This window comes from Neopsephotus bourkii, unplaced genomic scaffold, assembly GCF_033783945.1.
Source record: "Neopsephotus bourkii isolate Nb327-2 ecotype Australia unplaced genomic scaffold, CSIRO-AGI_Nbou_v1 NB_846, whole genome shotgun sequence".
Taxonomy (NCBI): domain Eukaryota; kingdom Metazoa; phylum Chordata; class Aves; order Psittaciformes; family Psittacidae; genus Neopsephotus; species Neopsephotus bourkii.
The window spans coordinates 2,818,166-2,841,606 of NW_026901342.1; the positions used below are offsets into that span (position 1 = coordinate 2,818,166).

The 23,441-nt window shown below is 40.1% G+C and overlaps 1 protein-coding gene across 4 annotated transcripts in view; it reads left to right on the forward strand.

Moving 5' to 3' along the window:
* DLGAP1 (DLG associated protein 1) overlaps positions 1–23,441 on the forward strand; it is a 397,255-nt gene that overhangs the window by 275,498 nt on the left and 98,316 nt on the right. For all 4 annotated transcript variants that reach the window (XM_061356370.1, XM_061356372.1, XM_061356371.1 and 1 more), the window contains one exon: positions 21,959–22,136. In XM_061356370.1, the coding sequence (XP_061212354.1) occupies positions 21,959–22,136 (178 nt within the window). The remainder of the gene's footprint in view (positions 1–21,958; positions 22,137–23,441) is intronic.

Consider the following 23,441-nt stretch of genomic DNA (forward strand, 5'->3'; position numbering starts at 1 on the left):
TTCTACTTGTATATTTATGGGAATCTAAAGATATTATTGTTTTGGAAAACTCTGTGCCATTTTTCTCAATATTCTATAAAATGACAGTAAATAATCAAGCTCAATTAAGTGGCAGAATCTGGCAGGAAACTTAACAATAGTGACAAAAGCAAGAAGAAGGAGGTAGATCTGATTTATCTGTCCTGAATTCCAACATTCCATCACCTGTTTGAGAATTGATCAGGTCAGTTCATGGCGGACAAGCCTTCAAGCTAGGGTCAACCTATATTACAAATCAAAGCTTGACAGAGTTGCAGGACCAGCTCTGGTAGGATGACTGCCAAAAAAATCCAACTACCCCATTGTTGCATTGTGATTCAGATAGAAATCCCCTAATCCTTGCAAAAGTTAAAGAAATTATGATCAAAATAGTTCTTTTAGTCTGCAAAGCTCCCAAATAGTTTTGTCTGGTGGTAACTTGTGGTGATCAGGGGAAAAGCGATATGCACACATGGGGACATCCATATAGACTGTTAGGAAGGTAAAGTGCATCATCTGGACTGAGTGAATTAATCATAGAATCACAGAATAGTCTAGGTTGGAAGGTATCTTAAAAATCATGTAGTTTCAAACCCCTTGCTGTGGTCAGGGACACCTTCCACTAGACCAGGTTGCTCAAAGCCCCATCCCACTTGGATTGAGCACTTCCATGGGGCATTAATGGTGAAATTAATGGCAAAATTGCATACTGTCTGTTTTCAAACATGACACTGGGACTGATGTGAATGAAAGGATGAGCAAAGGTCCAAAAGCTTTTTACAGTAAACACACAGCAAATTAAATGTCATATGGCAAGGAGGTTGGTAAACATTAAGTGCAAAACTGGAGATCATTATAGCTTTGATTTTCCTATAGTAATGAAACACACATTTCTTTGTGTATGCACAAATCTTCATGGGTCACCAAACTGAAATATGCAGCTCTCAGAAAACTACGGAACAATATAAACTCTGGAGATGGTTCTCCCACTTTCTCAGCTTTTCTGAAATGTTCTTCTTGGGAAATATCTGCACTGAAGTAAATGGTAAGGTATGTAATGATAATTGTAGCCTCACAGACTGGCTAGACTCTTCTGGCATTTGAGCAGTTGAGGCTGATATCCTTACAGTGCACTAGCATACATCCTTAGGTATGAAAGCCATCTTGGTCTTAGGAATGAGGTCCTATTTACTTTAAGGTTTTTCTGTATTATGAAAACATGCTTCAAAAGAACTCCAAAAGGTGTCATTTAAACAAAAGCATATTTTTTTGTCCTCATTCTGCTAAAATTAATGAAAATGTCCCATTAACTTCACTGGCCCAGATCACAGATAAGGGGAAGGGAGAGGGAAGCTACAAGGTGATGCAATACCTCATCTTCCTTCTGGTGAATATTTTTAGACACATGCAGGGAAGCTTGATAATTTCTTTTTCCTGTTGAGTGGCTTCCAATTAGGGAACAATGATTTTCCTAATTAGTACAAAAGCAATAAGATTGATTAATCTTCTATTTGTGTTTTACAGTATGTTTCCAGTACAGTGTTTCCCTGTTTCATGTTACAGTCTCTTTCATTTTCATCAAATCTTTAGCTACTGAAACAGTTATTTCCATTTTCCTTAGGTGTTGTTTGTTTGTTTGTTTGAAGAGTGAGGTTTTTGAATTTCCCATGAAAGAGACTAGAGCATCACCCTGAGCTTTGGACGTGCAGATGAAGGAATAGTATTCTGGAACAACTGTTGGCTTGGGTGATAACTTTCCCAGCCTGCAGTCACTGATGTGTGATATATTACTTAGCTTTATATTACTCTAATCCCTTCTCTCTTCTCTCTGAAAGCTAGGGAGAAACTGTTGGACAGGTTTCTCACTTTTCAGGCTCATATGTCGGGTATGATTAAGTTCAGTGAATAAGTTGTAAGTCAGAAGAAAATTTGAAAGGCAAGACAATAAAAAATATATTTATTTTGAGGTAGTAGGTGGTCATACATCTGGAGTCAATGGTTTCTTTATGGCAGCTGACATCTGTTTTCTGTAGATGATACTTAAGGAGTAGGGGGTATTGATTTTTTTAAAGGAACTTAGATCTTGGGGTTTTCAAAACAGTTGCAGCTTTCCAGTGATGGATATATAAAGCATGTTCAGTCAGTTAATGCTTAATGTCACTGACGGTTATGTGAGAAAGCTTGTGCCCCATTGCAGCTTCCCTTCTGGGCTTCATGTCCCCTCACACAAAGATATGTATAGTTCGCAGCACAGAAATGAACCCACTTATCTCACTGCACAATCCTCTGTGGAGAAAGCATTCTTACAGTTCACTGCATAGTACATAGGTTGGACAGGCACCCCTCCTCTCTACTTCTGTGATAGAATCATAGAATAGAGTGATGCTCACCAGTTTGTCTTGCAGTGAAATTGAGATGCCTGAGCTATTACAATCTCACTGCTAGCAGACATTGCTTATCCTATCATAAAATTCACCCTTGTGTCAATCCACACCTAGGTCCATGTGCCCTTATGCCCTGTTATGCTGCTATTGTCACATTTGTATAAATAATATTATTTTTTGTTTCTCTAAGATATCAGAATTGTGTTGTGACATGTGACCTATACTACTGTTGTTGCCTCACTTGTACTTTTACTTACTGAAATTTAATGCAATTAAACTGTTACAATTAACTTACACATGAAAAAACATCAGCCGAAAAAAAACACTTTTTGCTAGTGTGATTCTTTGGTAATACTGGAGGAGAGTTTTGGAAGTTGATAGTTTGTTAATGAAAAGCTGCAACCTCATTTAGATTATTGGCTGACCTGCTGAAATTGCTAGATACATGACCCCTTGTCCTGTATTTAGTCATCTGCCCCAACTTGGTGTAAGATCTAGCTTTATGTTAAACATAGCTACAGATAAAAGGGAGGATTTCTAACTTTTTAACTTCTTTCGGTAAAATTCTCTAAACATTTATTCATTTTGCAGCAAATTACTTTGGTGAATTCAAGTCCATCCCATTGTCTGATTTAAAAAGCAAGGTTTATTGCTGTAAGGGGCACTTCCAGGGTTTGCTTTAAGAAACAATTATAATCACTGAACCAAGATGTGGTTTTTAGCCATCTCTTTCAGGGTATAGTTTTTACACAGCCAACCTGCATGCTTGTGTGCAAAACTGGTCTTGTTTATTTTTAGCCCTATTTCTGCCTACCTACTTAAAAGGCTGCCTCAGAAAGGAAGTTAATAACATCCAGTGGGGACAGGAGAAGAAATACTGCCTTAGACTGCAAGGACATACACAGTCTATATGTTAGGGAAAATTTCCTAATGGTAATGATAGTTACGTGTGGGAGTGGATTGCCAAGAGAAATCACTTCACTGGACATTTTCAAGAAAAGGGTAGAAAACATCTGTCAGGACAAATTTAGGTATTGCTGATCCTGCTTTAGGGGAGGAGGAGGGAACAAATGACCTCAGAAAGACCCCTCCAGACCTATTTTTTATGATTCCCTGTCTTTCTCAGGCTATTGAAAATACCCACTATCACTGTTCTTACATCCTTTTCTTATTTTTTAAATACAAAAATAAAATTCTCATCAGGACCGAATTATTCCTGAAGGCCTAATGTTGAATAGTAACTATAGATATCCCACCCACAGCACTGCTGCACAGTTCTCTCATGTGTTTGAAATGTTATTTCATTGCTAGCATTTTGAAATTATGTTCTGGCTTCTGCCAGCAATACCATGCTTGACTCTTGGTACATGATCTTGTACTATCTGGTTTAGTTTGCTAAGGGGAGCTGAGTTGATGTATTAAATCTGCCATGCAGAAAATTCATGGGCATAAAAAGAGATGTGCATTTGCACAAAATTCAGTCTGGAGTCCTTAATGTCCAGCGTAACAAGACAAGCAAACAGGCAGCAATAATTAAGTTCATTATTCACAGCAATTTTCTGTGCTGATCAGCTAGGAGTGCAGTATTCTTTCACTGTGAAATGCTGGATCCCTTTTAGATTAAAAATGAAAAAAAAAAACTGTATTTTGCTTTAGATTTAATGTGAATTACAGGACACTTTCTGTAGACATGCTTTGGGATCTTCTGTTAATTTATATCATGTCAAAGTGGAGAGAGAGAGACATGAAAGTAATTGTTCTGTCCTTACAAAAAGATACTTTTAATATCCAAGTCATGTTGATGCACATTTATTATTTTCTTGCATTTTCTTGTGTCTGTATTACTGCTAAGATGGACTGACTTTCAACTTATTTTAGTAATTCTCTGATGGCTTGGCTGCAGTATGAGATAAAGGTTAGGGGCAGGGGGAAACAAATAAAGTGTAAGGCCCCTGGTGGCAGAGGTGCTGAAATAGGGCAGCATCAAACACCACCCTGTTCCCAGTGATACACATGGATGGAACTTCATCCAATCAGACCTGACTTCTTAAAATCTCCTCTCATCTAAAGAAGTCATGAATCTGTTCAGGAGGGGAGAAACTAGGGAAAATCCTTAAAGACTTTTTTACATTTACATTGTGCCTGTATTCTTGTTCATTGTATACCACAAAGATAAGAGAAGTATTGTACAATTGCTTGTATTATTTGCTGGTGTGGAAAAAAAATATTTTTGTTTAAAGCACCTTTGCTGCAGCTACCGAGTTCCTGTGAGACATTTCTGTGGTTGCATCTGAAGCTGAGTTGCATGGCAATTTCCCATTCCCCTTCAAAAGGCTGTGCTGCCTGACCAGCCTCTGCCCTGGCTGCCCTGCAGCAAGCTCAGGAGCTGCAAAAAGCAGTAACTGGTTTTGTCATCCCCAAATGCCAGCAGCCACATACAGAGCACCCAAATCCTTCCCTTTCTTTAGGTGTCGTTGGGATGGCAGCCATGCTTGAGCTGTGTCTGTGCAGCTCTGCACTGTGACAGTGATGTATCATGCTGAAGGCAAGCTCTGGATCTTTCAGGACTAGTATATAAATCTCCCGTTTCATATCTGACAATGGCTATTGCAAATCTGTGCTAAACCTTCGTTACACTTGAAAGGAAACATTGAAAAACTTCTTTCGGAAGGTAGTCCTCCTTGAGCTAGTCCTAAAAATGTTCACAGTTATTACTTCTTAATTTATCAAACCTAAATAGGCATAGTATTGACATTTATTAATACTCTTCCTTGTAATAACCAATATTTATTACTGCCTGCATAACAAAAATTGGAAAATGTGCTAGAATGCACGGTTCTTCCATAATTTAGTACTTTTACTCTTTTACAAAACTTAAAACTGCTACTTGGTTTTTATCACATTAGATAAACAATTTGGTCCTGAACTTTGCATAAATCTCAAAATCTAGGATACATACATAATGCAGAAAGCTTACAACCACTCTGAGTGAAATGGTGTCAATGACAGCACCGAGTCATGACTTCATCTCATAATATTTATGTTTATAGCAGTGGTAGAAATTACATTTATAAAAGCTGGATTGAGGGAGGGGGCAGTTTCTGACTTTGAAAAGGTCTCTTTTCATTATTCTGGTGGGATGCAACCAACGTCATTCAACCATCTTTGTGAAGTTGCAGACAAAAATGTTCAAATCTCAGAAACCTTGGCACTGTCTAGTCAATAGGGTCCAATCTAAATGTCTAGCCATGGATTTCAGACTGCTGCAGGATCTGTTGGACTCATCTCAGTCATGTGCCTGTAAGAGCTGTGAGACAACAGGGCTTTGGCAGAGATTTGTTGCTTAGAGTTGTTTGAAACGCTAGTGAGTCAGGCTGTGCCACTGCAGTTGTTCAGTCGTTTACTGTTGGGTATAATGTCATTTCTGGCAGAGCAGTCACTCTCTGTCTATTACTACTTCCCCCACTCCCACCCCTCCCCCCTTTCCCTTAGAGATCATCTTATTTGGGGCACAAATTAATTGCTGGTTACCTATGATGAAAAAATGTGAATTGAGAGAGCATGGATGATGCCTTATTCAAAAAAGATGTTAGACTGACAGTGGCTGGTATGAATGTCAGCACTATGTCACTATTTCTGTTGTCCGTTTCTCTTTTCTCTTTCTTTTTCTTTTTTTTAGTGATTTCTTAATATTAATCAGTAATCAGAGAATCATAGAATGGCTTGGGCTGGGAGGGACCTTAAATTTATGTAGTTCCAACCCCCTGCCATGGACAGGGACACCTTCCACTAGACCAGGTTTCTCAAAGCCCCGTCCAACCTGGACTTGAACACTTCCAGGGATGGGGCATCCACAACTTCTCTGGGCAACCTGTTCCAGTGTCTCACCATCCTCACAGTGAAGAATTTCTTCCTAATATCTAATCTAAATCTACCCTCTCTCACTTTAAAGTCAGGTATCCCTGGAGCCTTCTCTGCTCCAGTCTGAGCAAGCCCATCTCTCAGACTCTCTTCATAAAAGAGGTGCTCCAGCCTCTGAACATCTTCATGTCCCTCCTCTGGACTCACTCAAGCAGGTCCACATCCTTCTTGTGTGTCCCAGATAATCCTCAGTGCTTAGCTAAACATCGTTTCTCCATTATAGGGGTCAAGATTTGCGAAAGTGACAGAATGACCTTCTGACTATCAACTATTTGTATATTTCCACCTCCCTAGTGCTTATTTTATTTCCTGTTTCAATGAATTTCACACCTGTGAAAATAATGAGTATGTAGCATTATCGTCTGCTTCCATTTATTACAGTCCTGATCCTAACACACTCTTAAGATTTTCATCAGTGGTGATATAATTATTAACATTTTTCACTAGTCCTGTTATTAATTTCACCCTTGTGAGTCTTTCAGAGTTCTTTTATCACACAGTTCCTACTCCCAGCTAGAGCTGCTCTGTTGCTCCTGGATCCTTCTCTTTCCTCGTGGGGGAGGCATGCAGCTTGTGTTGGAAAGTGGCTATGCCTTCCTTCGTTTTGGTTCTCCATTGCCACCTCCATACATGTGATGGTTAGTTGCACCCGGTCATGCTTCAAGCTATTTTTGGAGTGATTTCGTGGGCAACTGGGTGTGCTCCCTGTTCCAGTTTTCCCAACAGGAGTTGCCGGGGCAGCTCACAATCACAGCCCAACAGCCAAGGTGCCCTTGCCATCAACCAGTGGTCATGCAGCCTTTGTGCACTGCTCCCCATGCCAAACATGCATGCAACCCAAAGTGGCTTTATACTATCAGCTCTAATTGTCCCTTCTCCAGGGAAGTTAATCAGATTCATTATGTCTCTGTCATGACTGCAGTATCTGCCTGTTTTGCCTCTGGCAGAAGATTGACAAGCCCTCATTTTCTATTGAAATTGCATGTTATGACTATATTTCCTTCCCCTGTTCTCAGAATCAGTATGTCCATACAATGATAGCTTGTTATTTAATGTAACTTGTTCCCTTAAGGGCAACAGCTCAAAGAATAATAAAATAATCCATTTGACATTCATACAAATAATGAATCACCTGAACAGCTGTCTAAAACCAGGGCTGTAGCTTGACATTGATGTCACAAAGATTCTTCATCTTTTGAGTATGTTTTCAGATTATCTGTTTTATTTCATGTACCTTCTTTAAATGATGTGCATAATAGTCAATAAATGATACATACAGAAAAAATCCTTATTTCTAAGGAATATTTTAAAAGTAAAATGGACATGTAAAGTAATACTTAAAACATTGATTTTAGAGCATCTTGATTATTTGCAAGTTTGTTTTACAAATTTTTCAAAATTAAAAGAATATATGATCCCTTCTCAGAATATTTCTAGAGAAGAAAAGTAAAATTAGTCTCTTTTGTAGCCAAAAAAAACCCCAAACCCAGCAAGGTAAAAGCTTGCTTCTGAGTTGAATCTTACAGTTTTATCATGCTATATTATATTTCGCCATTACCCTCCCAGTATTTCTGTCATCGACAGCACTGAAGCCAGCCAGAATGGGAAGTTTGGATCTGATCCAGTTTAGATCTGAGGTTAATGTAAATCCCCTGCCCTGCTCCCTGGATTACCCACTGCACCCAGTACAGGCCTGATATAGCCATTGGGAGGGCGTTCCGCTCCATGGGGAGGTATGCGCTCTACTTGAAATCAACACTGGGGTTTTTCACTAAGGCATGAGACTTAGTGGGAATAAGGCAGAGAAAAATGATTGTAAACCGTTTCTCTTAAAGTCCTCGGGAATACTATGCAATTGGGATTTGGGTCCTCACCACTGGATTCTGCAGTGGGTTGTTTACAAGTCTCAAGTGTAGCATTTAAAATTTGAGCTGTGGAAATTTTTTCTTCCCCCTGACAAAGTACATACTAAGTTTTAAATGTTGGCCTTCTACCCAGCACAATGGGATGATAACCTCTGCCATGAATTAATCAAGCTGCTTGTTAAAAACTTTATCTTGCCACTGTTCTTCCAAGTTCTTTTGAATTCAGATAAATTTAACAGCTTTCTCTTCCATAAAATGATATACTGAGGTTAATTACAGTTCAGGAGCACTCTAAGGTATGATTTGGCTGCTCTGTGTTTCTCAGGTCTAAAAGGAGCATAAAGAGGTGCACCTGGAATGAGTGCCTGGCTTGCGTTGTTCCCATAGGGAGGAGGAGGATCAGTCAAGCAATTAAAATGAAGGACTGAATTGCAAAACCCTCAGCTCTACTACCCCTTTCTTGTAGCAGGGGGAAGCAGGGGAGGGGGGGCGGATCTGGCCCCCACATCTACATGCTATGCCCCCATGGCAGGTAAACTGTGGCCTCGGAAGTAGGGTACAAGGAAGGAGTGCTGGGCACCCCACCACTGCTGCTCCCTGCCTAGCCCCTTATCTGTCACAGCTAATGGTGTGCCTCCAGTTCTGGGTAAAAAGGGGATTATAATGCTCACCTCCTGCACATCAGAATGTCACAAGGATTGATTGATTACAGTTAGTGCAGCAATCCTTGAGCCTTCTAAAGAGGTTGCAGAAATACTTATACCACCGTTAGTCACTGACCCCTTGCTTTTAGCTCCTGCTTTGTACTCCTGAAGCAAGGCTTGCAGCAGCATTTCCTGGTGCTCATTGAGATGCTTGGGAAGAGCCCCACTGTACTGCATGAGCAGCAAGGCACAGTGTGGGGAAGAAGTTAAATCATCCTCAGACTTCCGTGCTGGAGGGAACGCTTCAGAGGCTTGCAAGACCTCAGCAGAGATAAAAGGGTCAGTTCCTGCAGTTCCTCCTCGACTGTGCTTCCCACATGCATCCTGCTGCCGGCATACTCTCTTCTCTCTTTCCACCTGCTGTATGTATTTGCTCACCCTGTCATGTGTGAAAGCCCGCAGGGAAGCATACTACTCCTAGGAGTAACAGTAACTCATGTTGCATTTTGCTGTGTCTGTTGAAATTCATAGGTATGATATATCATAACTTGACGCATCTCCCCCTCTCTTACTGCCATGCAGCCCACACCCATTGCTAACATATGTCCTAGAGGTGGTTCAGATACTTTCAGAGGGGGTAAATGATAGATAGGCATGCTTCCCTTCAGCTATTCCTACATCCCCTCTTCCCTCTATGACCTGCCTACATACACTAACGCATGGCTTCCCACTCACATCTCTATAAATTTTCTTTGTATTTGTTACCCTTCACACTATAGCAGAAGGGATTCTCAAAATGCTTTTTTTTTTCCCCCATAGGGAAGGACTATAGAGCTAGGAAAAGATATTTTAATACATCTCAGAGCCTGAGCTGCCATGGTATGTGCTGCACAGAGAGGCAAACACACCACACACACTGAAAATCACAGTTTGGTTGAGTGAGGGGGTTCCCACTGTATGCTCTGTGCCTATTCTTGGAAAACCTGTGAATTTTCTGATGAAAAGCCATTTGGAGGGCTGCAAGAAACATTTGTCTGTTATTGTCTCCTTATTTCTCTCCTTTGGAGAGGGTAGACAGCAGCACCCGTGGTCCTGTACTGATGGCGGCCTAGTCACCCATTAAAAGCATGGTGCTGCCAGGGACAGTAAAACCTACAAGACCTAGTGGAGGGGAGGTTTTCTCCTTATATCCCAAGTCCTTAGTATACTCACGACAGAGATTATTCATGACCTTTCTACATTCTTTTTGTGAAGAATATTAATCCATTTTCTTCTGCTGAGCTTAAGCTTGGTTTCTTCCTGTTTGGAAAGGCAGTACTGGGCCTGTTAACTTAAGCAGAATTTGTTGAAGGAAGAAACATGACTCAGAATTTCCAGTCAATTTAAGATCCCTTCCAGCCCAGACCATTCTACCATTCTATGACGATTGATAGACCCTCAGCAAAACTCCAAGATTTGACCTGCTAAACATCTAGCAATTACCTAATGAACTACTTGCTTATCTTCAGATAAAAACAACTTTATAATTTTATTTATTTTCCTGTTACTGAAAATCTTCTCCTCAGTGAGTAGTGAATACTACTACACACAAAAAGCTACCTTCACTTTCCCAAATTGCTTCTTTCCTGCTAGTTAGCATAGTTATCCATGGTGAAAAGAGCATGGTAATGCAACCATTGAGAGTTTATTATTATGTTGGCTTTTTCTTTGGTTTCTACTTTCAAATAGCTTTAGTCTTAAAGAATATAGAAGTAACATTTTTAGCATGTTACTAGTTTCTGTACAGAAACTTTATCAACACCAAAGTGCTGACCTGCCCTTTCTAGTCACCAAGAAAAATACTTTCGTTCATTTAAAGCACATAAAAAAGCTTTAAATCCTACAATTTTTGTAATGATATGCTGAATGCTATGAAAGCAAATTGCCTTATGAATGCTGATTAATTGGAAATCAGGTCCATAATTCATCTGGGCAGTACAGATCAGAATATATTCTAAAATACAATAGGTGTGCAGCACCTTTTTTTGAGTCCTTGCAGTTTGTCCTTATGTGCATTCTTCGCCAATTGTGTAAACTCAAGGTTTGTTTCCTTTAACTGGAAAGGTCGTGCAAGCCTCATGAGGTGAGCTTTGGGAAAAACTTAATACATTGTAGATGCGTAATAAATAGCAGTGATTGGAAGCACTAGATTCTTCCTCCCTCTAGTGGCTGGTGGCTCCAGTGAGAATAAATGGAGCTCATTATTAACATCTCAAGGAATTATTCCATTAGTTTAGCTACTAGAAACTTACTTTTATCAGGCTAGCATCCTCCAGCATCCTTCACCTCCTGCCTGCTTGGTAATCCCTGGTGCCTCTGTGTACACATAAGTGACTATGTTATGATTCTATGGGACCAGCCTTCCAGTTTTTCAAGGCCACCTCTCTACAGTGTTCTCAAGCTTTCCCAGTCTCTTTTGTACATTATAGTACATGATTCCCAGCCGCTGTCATGTAAAGAAGGTTGCCCCATTTCTGTTTTGTTTCTGTGCTTCCTCATCACACATTACAACAAATCCAGGTAATACATCACAGCTGATCTCTGATGTGTGTGCTAAACTGAAAAAGTGATGAATTTGAGTCAGCTTAGTTTGCCTAGTCATGTACAATACATGACAATAAGAAGTAGATTAATAGATTATCATAATGTTGCTTTTTTCCTAATCAAGGTGACAAAAAATCTGAGCAGTAAAAAAATCTGAGCAATAAAATAGCCAGTATATACGTATAGGTACAACAGCCATTTAAGGAAAAGGTCATCTAAGGAAGAGGGTACTTACTAATACAAAACAATTAAATTATGTAACTTCAGGGCAAAACTGCAGGCCCCTTCCCCCCCCCAGTAAATGCTGTGAGGCTCAAGAAAGTAGTTTAGGTTTCATTATGCTTAAAATTGACATTTAGGCATTAAACTTTTCCATAGCTCACTGAAGTTTTATTAGGCTGGAGATCATTGCAAGGAGTTTTGTCTTACTTCAGTAAAACCACTGACTTGAGATGGTATCATAAATCTCCATCTATAGTCAATAATGGTTTTAATCGAATAATGCATTTTTTCTGAAGTGCCTTTTGATCATCACACCAAACATTTATTAGTCTTTATTAACCAGATATCGCACTTTATGCACAAGAACTGTCCCTGGGGCTGAAGTTTATTATTTCAGTCATCCTGTCACCTTTGCCTCCAATAACATAACAAAAATACGTTCTCTTCCATCAAAGAACCTCAGTCATGTTTGCTAACTTGAACTCATCACCACAAAGCCACCTGAGCAGTGGTGTAGAGAAGTATTAACATACCTGTTTTCTGAGCCTGAGAGTTTATATGACTTCTATAGGTCACACAGCAAATTTCTGTCAACAATGAAATCCAAACCCATGAGCCACAGTCCATTTCCTGTGGTTTTAAATGCCAGGTAGACATTATTTATCCAGAAAAACTTAGAGCTTCCCTCACCATCACCACCACCACCACCCCCACCCCCCCGTTATGGTGTTTTAAGCAAAAGCATGGGTATCCAGATATTTTGATTTTCCCAGTAAGCCAGAAGGCCATTTTCTGTTTCACCATGTATCCTGTATTTATATTCTGAAAAGGAGTGGAGGTTTTCTTAATTCATTCACAAGTGGTTGGTGGTTTTGTGATTTATATGGGCTAGACAGCACACTATTAATCAGCCTTCTATAAGGAACTAGATTTATTCCTTTAAATATGCAAACACAGACATTTGGGCATTTTATCTTTTTTATCTGACCTTGATGGATATTTTTTTTTTTGCTTTAATTTTCACTGGACAAGAGAAGTGTCCCAGTTCTGTAAACCACACGCTTTAATTCTGAGTATGATAATGAAATTCAAATAAATATTTGGAAAATCTTTAGGAGTTAAAGCTTTCTTCCTTTAAAATGAGGTGCACAGCCTATTTGAAGATCCTCAACCCTGAAGAGTATCTACTCTTCAGAAATGTCAACTGGTTGTCCATTCCCTTACTCCCAGACCCAAATAAATGTTTCAGGGTATTTCTGTTCCATGGGATTAAAAGTTACCTGTTTAAAATAATTGCAATAAAACTTCCCTTTTAGTCCCCAGCAGGATTTTGTATTATTATCCAGGGTTCTTAAGAGATGTTTTTCTTTATTCTCTTGTACTTCAAAATATAATTAGTTCTGCTTTATGAGGATTCATTCTGTATAAGTTATGCCCAGGGATAGCCTGTAACACAGAATGAGTGTTTTTAAAAAAGGAAAAAAAAATCTAAAAAATGTGTGTTAAGCATAATTTTATATCTTCTGCACAAACTTGTATTTATCAGAAAAGTTTTCATAATGGAAATCAAGTGCAGGCTTCCACCTTAAGGTATTCTCTGCTTTTGCCCGTGCTTTTATAAAAAGCATTGCCAAGGCAACTTGCCCATATTACAATACATATACATATACACCTGAAATGACAGATTATCACTTCATGCTGTGTCTCAGTACAGGAGAGAAAATAAGACTGGAAAAACTTTGGAGTGGAAAGAGAGAACTATAAAATACACACAGACAACTAGGTTTGGGGAATTAACTAGATTTGTTTTGAGGATTCCCTTTGATGTAAAAGCAGCTAAAGGGAAAGTGGTAGCAGCTCCTTTTTTTCTGAGGAATAACTCTGGTAAAGTTACATGGAGGGAATGTCTTCCTGTCCCTGAGTATCACTTTTGCTGTGCAAGATCAGTGATAAAAAAGAAATTCCCCCAGAGCAGCAGATTGCTGTCCAGAGAATCACTAAAATATTTGCCAGAAACCCTACTGCACACCATTAGTTTTCAATTTACTTATATTCTAGACATTACTTTAAGTAAAAATATAGGAAAAAGAAGTTATTTCCAACTTCTTTTGTAGTACAGGAGAATTTGCAGGGTTTTTATCTTAGTCAGTGATAAATCCCAGTTGAACTGTTTCCCCTAGAATCTTTCATTTTTATCAGGAAGAGACAGCTGCAAGTCATATCTGAGCTCCAAGCTATACTTACCCAGACACAGCTTGAGAAACTGGCTGTAGAGCTATCCAGGTCATTACTGTGTCTTATCACCTCCCTCTCAACCCTCTGTGCCAGCAGGAGGAGCTGGATCCCATTGCAAATCACCGGTTCCCAGGTGTCCACAGGAAAACAAAATGTAGAAAGTTAGAAGTACTTGCTTAGACTAGAAGAAAAAGCAATCTTCCCTTCAGGGATTTTAAACTGCTTAGCAGTCTTCAAATATAAACCAGCTAAAATAGAGAATACTGAAATAGCCACTTAGTAAAGAGTGCACAGATGATGTTTCAAAATGAACCCATCAGGAGAGAGGAAAGAAAATCCGCAGTCGCTATCAGCATGTATTGTAATGTCCAGGTCAACAATTTGCAGTTGTTATCAAGAAATAATGTGTGCCCACAGTGGGTGAGGGGATATTCACAATATTTGTCAGGTAGCAATGTATTGACTCTCGCTTTTTCAAACATTCATCTGGAATCAGTGCTGTTACTCAGAGAGAGAAAAACAGGAGCTCAGCCCCTTTAGCTTAGTTGGATATGGTATTTTTCCCTTCTTCCTTGCAGAGTTACTAGTGTTCCGTCCTCATTGCTTTAAAATGTACTTGCTTTTCAGAGTTTCTGCAGTAGTTTGGGTTGTGTTGCACATCTATACAGATGTTGAATCTGCTTTTTTTTTTAAGTAGGTAACAAATTTTTGAAATGGTAGAAGACTGAATAGGAAGTGAAAAAATGCTGCATATATAAAATTCATTTTTGGAAAATGCAGGTGGCTGCTTATCTATGTGAAGGTTTTGGAGTAATGGTGTTGATTTGCAAAACTGAAGATGTGTTCCTAATTCACTGTGAGATGCTTATATAGACATTGCCTGGAGGGCTGGAAATGTCTTTGTGAACCAGGTGAGTCAGAAACAGGCATGTGGCAGGATTGCAGGCTCATGGCCATGCAGTATGTGAGTGACCATCACCTGGTTTCAGTTCCATGTGATCACTGAAAATGGATTGCGAATTGTCAGGAAAAATTGCTTTTAAACACTTCAGTGACATTAAACAGCAAATACAGTTTTAATATTTACCTAGAAAACATGATTTGTAGATAAATACTGCCCAATATTGTAACTTGGAATAGCACAGAAGGACCTTAAGTTATGGGAAGCCTGCCCAGAAGATGCTGTTTAGCTGAGCTATAGTGCTATCCTCCCACTCCCGGGAGCAAGCCAGAGCTCCTGCATAAATCACAGTGCTAAGCAGGGAGAGCTGGTTGTGCAGCCAGCTCAGCACATGGCCAGGTGACATTCCTGAAAAGTAACTGCTTTCCTCCTGCAGTTTGGCAGAGAGCTGTGACTCTTGGTTCTTCCCACCGACAGAATATGTATGAATGGGGTAGACCTGAAAATTAAACCAAGCAGGTGAGGTCCGAGGTTGTTGGACTGTGATTTTTTTAGTAGAATAGCATAAGGACTGCAATGGGGACTATCTTGATGCCAGATACCCTGATGTCAATATTCTGAGTAGGATTAAGCTTAATAACATAGACTGAGTCTCTTAAGTTCTCACCATGAATGCATCAGGAAGTGCAGATCTGCAGGTGTGCAAGAGAATGTTTTGAGTATGTTACCAGAGACCTGAGAGGAGGAAAATGTGATTTGATTCACTTGTTATAATAGCAGCAACTGGAAGTGGTGGTGAAGCAGCCCCTGTGCCTGAGCAGACCTGGAGGCATCTCCTTCCCTCCTTCTCAGGGGGCTTACCCTCAAACGCATACAGTTGGCTGGCACATGAAAATGCTTGGAGTGTGTTACACATTTGATCTAGGTTCAGATATATTTTCCTCAGCAAGGACCTGCAAAAACCCATTGGAGTATGTACTTAGTAGGATTGGCAATAGAGAGGGGGGACATTAAGGCCCACAGCTTTCCTCAGAGGGTCTTCTGAAAGGAAAGCTACTTTTCTCAAGCTGGGCGCTCTCGACAGTGCTAGGTGTGACAAGAAAGGATGGATTTCTCTTCTAGCATAAACAAAAAATGTGTGGTTTTCTGCAGAAACAGCTTACCTGGCATCACCAGGTTGAGCTGGTTCATCTGGGTTGAACTGCTTCTATGTTTCAGCATCTCTTTTCACTCTCCAGGGTGGAACAGAAGAGCGCTCACAACTATTCCCCACACACACACCCCCACATAGGAATCAGCACCAGCATGTAGACCAGATTTCTGACTAAAGAGAATTGTATAATGTCTGTCTGCATCATCTCCCATCTGTTTCTCTTACCAACTCAATTTCATACGGCATTATGTGCCCCTTCCATACTGTGCTCTGTTCTTTCACCATGTCTAGAAAGCAGGTGGAAGATGTGGCATGTCAGGGGCAAGGAAAGTGTTCCTTCAGTTCATTAGCCTGTGGTTTTTGATTACGCACAGCACCTGAGGGGATCTTTGAGATAAAGGGGAGGCTTTGTTTTAATGTATATGTCGGTTTTTGTGCAGTAGTCATCTTTGCTGACACTTTAACAACTAGAGACTGCGCTTACAATTGGGTCATATAACCTCAACACCTCCACAGCCCAAAGGAAAAAAATAAAGAAAGAAAACAATCAACTCCAAGCTTCTGTGTCCCTCGAGAGGAAAGCAGGTTTGTAATAAAATCCCAAAGAGGAGGTTTCATGGCAGATTCTGAAGCTCGCAGCAACCAGACGTGGAGAGTTTTAAAAGGGAGTGGGATTTTTTGAAGCATTTACTACTGGAAACGTTAAACCAGTTCCTGCTGCCCTCTATCAAACTAACAGGAGCTTTCTGGCAGGACACATGGTGCTTACTCAAAAAGCCCACAACAGCTGGAGATAGACACTTTAGGGAGCTGCGTGACACCAAACTGTGCAGGCTTCTGGATTTATATATTTTTTTAAGTGCTTTGCTCTCCAGCCCTACCAGAATCTGAAAAATACACCGTACTGCCTCTTCTCACTGCATGGCAAACCCTGTGACACAGGCATGCCCCATACAGTTTCATTGTGTGTGTGTTGGCTGGTCCGTGCAGTGAAGACAATTTATAGTCTGATAGTTGTATCTTTTACAATGCAAAAGGAAGCAAATATCAATGTTTTGCTGATTATTATTATATTAATAATAACTAATTGCTCTTCAGAAGTTGAGCTTTTTCTGGCTGTCTCCAAGTTTTGGATGTTTCTTTCTCTGACTCGACTCTAGCAGCACATTAAGGGCTTGAAGAGATGTTTTATTATATATTTTTTTTAGCTTTAAGATAGGAAAACCCCATGAGGAAGTTCATTTGATTGTAAACAAAACCAGAAAAGGAGATCTTCAAAACCCAGAAAAATCCCTAATGAGTGGGAAGAATGCTCAAAACTGTTGATGTGCTGCCCTGTGTGTCAGTAGCACGACAGCTTTATGTTCATTGCACTGAAAAAGCATGTGCCAGCATGATCAAATTACCCAAGCCCGGTGACCCATATCATGACCAGGATCAGACAGATGCACTTGAATGACTTTGTTCTATATGTATTCCTCTCTGATGTCCTTCAGTGTTTTCCTTGTGACAGACTGTCCTGGCTTCTAGCAACACGAAAATGCAAATAAAATTAAGCACAGAAATGTTGCCCACCAGCCATGCTGGAGGTGGGGCATTCAGCCAAGGATAATTAAGCCCCAGGGAACTAAGCTGTCCGTTGTAGGCTACTGAAGTGAGAGCTGAAATATTTAGCAACAGTGGTGGTTTTGAGGTTTATTTTGTCTTGGGTTTGAGTTTTGTGTGGTGTGCTGTTGGATTCTTCCTGTTTGTTTGAAGGCAAATTTTAGCATATCCCTCTACTGGCTTACGGGAGTATTCAGGACATGTTTCTGGACTTTCACTTTATTCTGCTTTGTCATTTTCCTTTGGCAGGGCATAGTGCCCATCTGGCACAACACTGGGCTTTGTACTATGAGTCTGAATGCTGAACTCACAGAAGACAATACTGTCTTTGGACTACTTTTCACTGTAACACTTTTTTATACTGTGTCTGGTCCAAAAGGGTACCTCAAACTGCCCTGAGGCACAGTGTGTATCAGAGGCAGTTGCCTTTCTTTACCAGCAGAGCTGTTATCTCTCTGCTGGGTCTCGGCAGATGCCTTTTCAACCAATCTCACCTCTGGCTCCTTTTCTGGTAAATCCCCTTGGATTTGCCTGAGGGGATTGGCCTCAAGAGTGGCAGAAACCTAAAGGCCTCATCTTCTCTTGCCGTGACTCTTGCCTGTGGTTTTTGGGAATCACATCTAGCCCCATGCATTATCAACGTGTTGCTGTTGTGGCTATGCTGTCCTACTCTGGGGTGAGGCCTGGGACAAGGGCAGCAGCAATATGGGGAAAAGGATGGTGCAGCTGGTTTGGGGACACAACTCTTGTAAATGCAGCGTGCTACCTTTTGGGACATCCCAGCCCCAAAGCACACTTGGCTTCCCATGCCTGCTGCAAGCTCCATGAATGCTGCTTCAACCAACATTATGTACCCCACAAGGGACTAACTGTTATACATCCCAAACAAAATCTCTCTTATAGCAGTAAGGATGAGCTATGTATAAGCTTCTCTGAAGGAGCTCTGGCACTGAGCTCAGGACTACCCTACAGTACTCATCGCATGTCACACTGTCAGGCACTGCAGCACAGAAATGATGCAGTATGCTTGAGGAGTTTGTTCAAGATCTTTAATAATATGCATCCTCCTGCCAGTTAACGTATCCAGTGCAGTGAGTGGAGCTAACAGATCATTTTGGATTAGCCAAAGCACTGTCTCAAACTTTCAGTCCCCTGTTGTATTTAGTTGTGGAAATCATGATGGCACAAAAAGAAATTTAAGTAATGCAGGATAGGAAGATGTAGTTAAACCCTTAAGGAAGAAAAGAATATTTTCATGTACAGGTTAATGGTAATAGCAACTCTGAGAAAATAAATTAGACATTCAGCTCTTCCCTGTCATACATAGTCAGATTTATTCCTAAGCTGAATGTTTTAAAAATTTCCAGTGGCATTACAGCTGTTCATTGAGGTATACTGGAGCACACAGTGACAATTTATTACACAGCTATAAAAGCAGTAGTATAAATGCCAAACTTCGAGTATTTCATTGTCTAAGCTTTAAAATCTTTTTCTTTTCTCTTTTCTTTTCTTTTCTTTTTTTTCCCCATCATTACTTCCAGTGAAACAGGGATTGTAGCAATCAGTAAGCAAGGAGCCACCTCCTCCAACAGCTGCCAATATCGTAGTCAGTTTTATACAATGGATGGGAAGCTAAGACAAGTGGACACCTGTAAAATGTGGTTCTAGATGTGTGCCAAGCTGGACAGTTGTACAGTCACAAGCATAAAGAAAAAGAAGGCAGCTGTGCTGACCACTCATGTCTGTAACAAGAGGGAAACATTTGCCCTCATGGGTGGAGGCCCTTGTTTCCAGAGTTGGGAAAAAGTTGTGCAACACTAATGCATATTGAAATGAATTTTTATACCTTTTTTGTTGGCTTCCTATGACAGAGCATCTGATCTGTACTCTGGCTGCTACAGCAAAATCTTGCTGCTATGGGTAGCTGCAGCTTATTATACTGGTTCCAGTATTTAAAAGGTGCCTGCCTCAGCACTTGCAAATTTCTGTCTGGCAATATCTGTGCACTGAATTTCATGATGTGCTGCATTCTCCTTGTGAGCTCAGCTAATCAGTGAACAGCAACAAGCCCCAGGTGATGTATTTGACTGGCTGCTTATCAAGCATATGTGAATTTTGTATGTCACATACTGGCAGCAAACTGTTTAGATCATATTCATAAAATACATTTTGAATTAATTCAAGAAATGCATTTCAGTCAATGCTTATCAGTTTACAGATCTGCAGGGTGGTGAAGTTGCTTGCGTGCATCTGCAACATTATGTCTTTTGAATTATTCATTCTATTTTCTTTTTTATTTTTTTCTGTATATTTTTATCCAATAACAGACAAGAAGTTTGGGGTTTTTTCAAAGAGTTTCATGGTTAATGCTAGTTACCAAAAGGTTGTAGCTAACCATTATTAATGGTCACTTTTTCATCACTTTCTCTTCCTTTTTTTTTGAGTTGTTTGGAACACTGCTAATAATGATATCTAAAAACCTACTTTTGTCATGTGGAATCAAATGGCATAAGGAGTCCGAGTGTATGAATATGGCTGTTGTGAGTATTGCACCGTACACGTAGTGAAAATGGCAGGAAAAGGCTCTGTCTTCATCTTGTGACAAGAATATCAAGTAATCAGCATAAGTTTACATATTTTTATTAGGCAGATAATTAGGAGCCAGAGTATTGTATGATTGGTATTGTAGAGATGGCCTAGATTTTATTACCATATTGTACCATTCAGAAACAGACCCAGTTTCTGAACTACTTAGGTGTGCAATTACACAATGGAATTGTCCTCCTAAAATACATTGACAATTACCAGAATTGTGCATGCCACTGGGAAATTGCTCATACTAATTACCATCATTAGCTACTTGAATACAAGATGTCTGCAAATGCTTGAGGAATTAGACGTAAAATGAATTCTCTTCTTTCAGGTCATCTGTGTATGTATTGCTAAAACTAGGGGACCAAGATTAGGCTTGAAATTAGGTTACAGGTTTTTCTTTCATATACCAACAAACATCTATAAGATCTACATTTTAAAATGGAAAATTTAGTTAATATTTTAAATATTTGCTTTATAATATTTAGAGAATATTAAGGATATTTCATTAAATATATTGAAGAACCACCCTTTCAATACTTTATCCACTGTTTAATTGCTTCAAAAAGAATGTCCCCAAAATTAATTGTATTGCATAAAAGGCATGACGTGGATCACTTTTTGTGACACATCTTTATAGGATGCCTGTGACTATGAAGACAGCACCTAGCCAGCACTTTCAGGTGATAAACCATCCCACAGGTGGAGGATTGTTTCTACACATTACAGCCTTTGCTAGCTGACTCTAAGCATATATGGCAGGAGCAGTGCAGTTTGTACACCTCACCTATGTGGGAGGTTGGTTTGTTTGGGACTACTTGTACATTTTATCTGTCAGTTGTGTTGTAAAGATGGAGAAAGTAATCACTTCAGACACACCACTGTGGTTTTTAAACTTCTAATTTGACATCAGCGTTGTAAAGCTACTTCCCCAGCTTACATTTTCTCAACTTACAGCTTAAGCAGGAATAAAATTTTAGAGCACGTCAAACCTCACCAGATGCCCCAAGTTCTTGGAGTGGTTTCCCAGGTTAAAATGTTCTACAAGTGCATTTTGCATGTTGTGTATAACCTGCCTACCCTATTGGCCCGTACACTCTTGAAAGCTCCCTAAGAAGCATTCCCATGAGATTGGTACGTACATGGGCGTCAGAGTCACAGCACCATCAGGTCTGTTCAGCGCCAGGTTTCCTCAGAGAAATAACCCCTTAGAGGAATAGAGCCCCTACCGTTCCCACCAACTGCACTGCAAGACATGGATGTTCAGCTGATGTCTTTGGAATCACTCAGCCAGTATTAGTACCAGGCTTCTTTCTTTACCCGCCTCCCAGCTGTTTTGGTGGTTGCTACATTCAACTCTCTAAGGACAGAGGGCTTTCCTCCACTGCACTCACCTCAGTGGCTCTGTTTATTCTTTTAAAACCAACACGTGAAATCATTTCAGTGTTGTCATTTCGAAAGTCCCACACAGTGAGGGGCGTTGCTGCACCTGATTGCTGCTACTGTCAGTACAGTGTAAAAATTTTCCATGCAGCTGTTTCTAAATAAAATGGAAGTTATTTTGCCATTCTCCTTAGGCACAGTTTACCAAAAACAAGGTTTACAAAAAGTAAGTCCTTTCCTTCCTTTTCTCTTCCTCCCACCAAATAAACAGGTGTGGCAATACAAATAACAGCACTGACATTATCCTTACTTTGTAAATATACAGAGACTGTGTAATGACTTGTTCAGGTCTTGCTGATCCAGTGAAAAATACCTGGTTATTCTTGCTCCTGGTGAGGCCATTTGGATTTCATGAAATACCTTTTTTCTATCTCCTTCCCCACATCTCCCAGGATATCCAGTGAACACTCGCCGAAGCTTCAGATCCGGAGCCACAGTTACCTGAGAGCAGTGAGTGAAGTCTCCATCAACAGGAGCCTGGACAGCCTGGACCCAGCAGGGCTGCTGACATCCCCCAAGTTCCGCTCCCGCAACGAGAGCTACATGAGAGCCATGAGCACCATCAGTCAGGTGAGTGACAGGCACCCACTGTGGCCTGGAGAGCAGCTACTGACCAAGCCTTTGCAATAAGAGAAACTCGATTTTGCTTAATGTGGAACAAGGCCATTCCATGCCACACATTTTCATAATGTATTGAAGAAATCAGGAGTGTATTCACACAGTCTTGTTTGTGAGAGGGTAACATTTGATAATGCCATAACCTGCCCTTTGCAAATAGATGAGTGGCACAGCATGCAGTTTCTTTGAAGGAGCAGTGTAATTTTTTATTTTTCTTTATCCAAAGCAGGTGTTCATCAACAGTGTCTTTAAACAGGGTTCTTTTAAGGGTCTTGTGCCTGGTACTTCAAATCACTTTTTTTGGAATGCCTCCCAAAAGCCCAGTTCACAAGCTGAAGAAAAATTACGTCTGTAGTATTCTGTATTTCACAATTCTATTAGTATTTCATTAGACATTTTAGAGCTTTCTTTATGCTATTGTGTGCATTCTTAACCTTGGGCACCTCTGAACTTTTCACCTGTATAGTACAAATGTTGCAGTATATAAAGTGCAACGATCTGTTCGTATTTTTTGCTCTGAAATCCTATGAGACCTCTTCATGTTAATTCTAAACTAGAGGAAAAAATAAGCCTGCTGTGACACATTCAGTTTATGAGCTTGTAACACATTCAGTTTATGAGCTTTAGCACCATAAAATAGCCTGTCCTTGCATAGATGTTTGTACAATCGAGTTGGGCAGGAATCTGGATCAGGAAGAAATGCAGAAGCACTCCACAGGGCAGTGGGCCAGTAGTTAATTTGCTAAATTCTGTAGCTCCCTGGTATGAGTTTCCTCAAGTGGATCATTTGGATTAATCATTTGGATAAAAGTACTTTCTTTCACTAGTCCAGAAGTACAGCAGGCAGGATTTGTGATGCCAGATACTGCCCCCTTATTATTGGCATCTCAAGTCACTACAATGTCAAAAAAAGTGTGTGGCATCTTTGATGCCAGGACTTTAGCTATAGCCATAGCAAATATATGTGCCATTCAGAATGGATCTGTAGTTTGAATTTCTGCAGTATTCTATATTTGGACACTGAAACTTCAGAATATTCACCTGTGTATTTTATAGTGAGGCACTTTGCATAGGCTATGGGGTGATGCTCTAGAAAGAGGGTCAAGATGTATCTAAGAGGAAGACCAATGAAATTCAAGTCTTCAAGGCAACTATATGAACATTAAGTTAGGTGACCTACTTAGTTTACACCTAACACTTAGACAAAGCTGTCTGCCAAAGACTGAGCATCATTTGACAATGTGAAGAAGTTTGTTG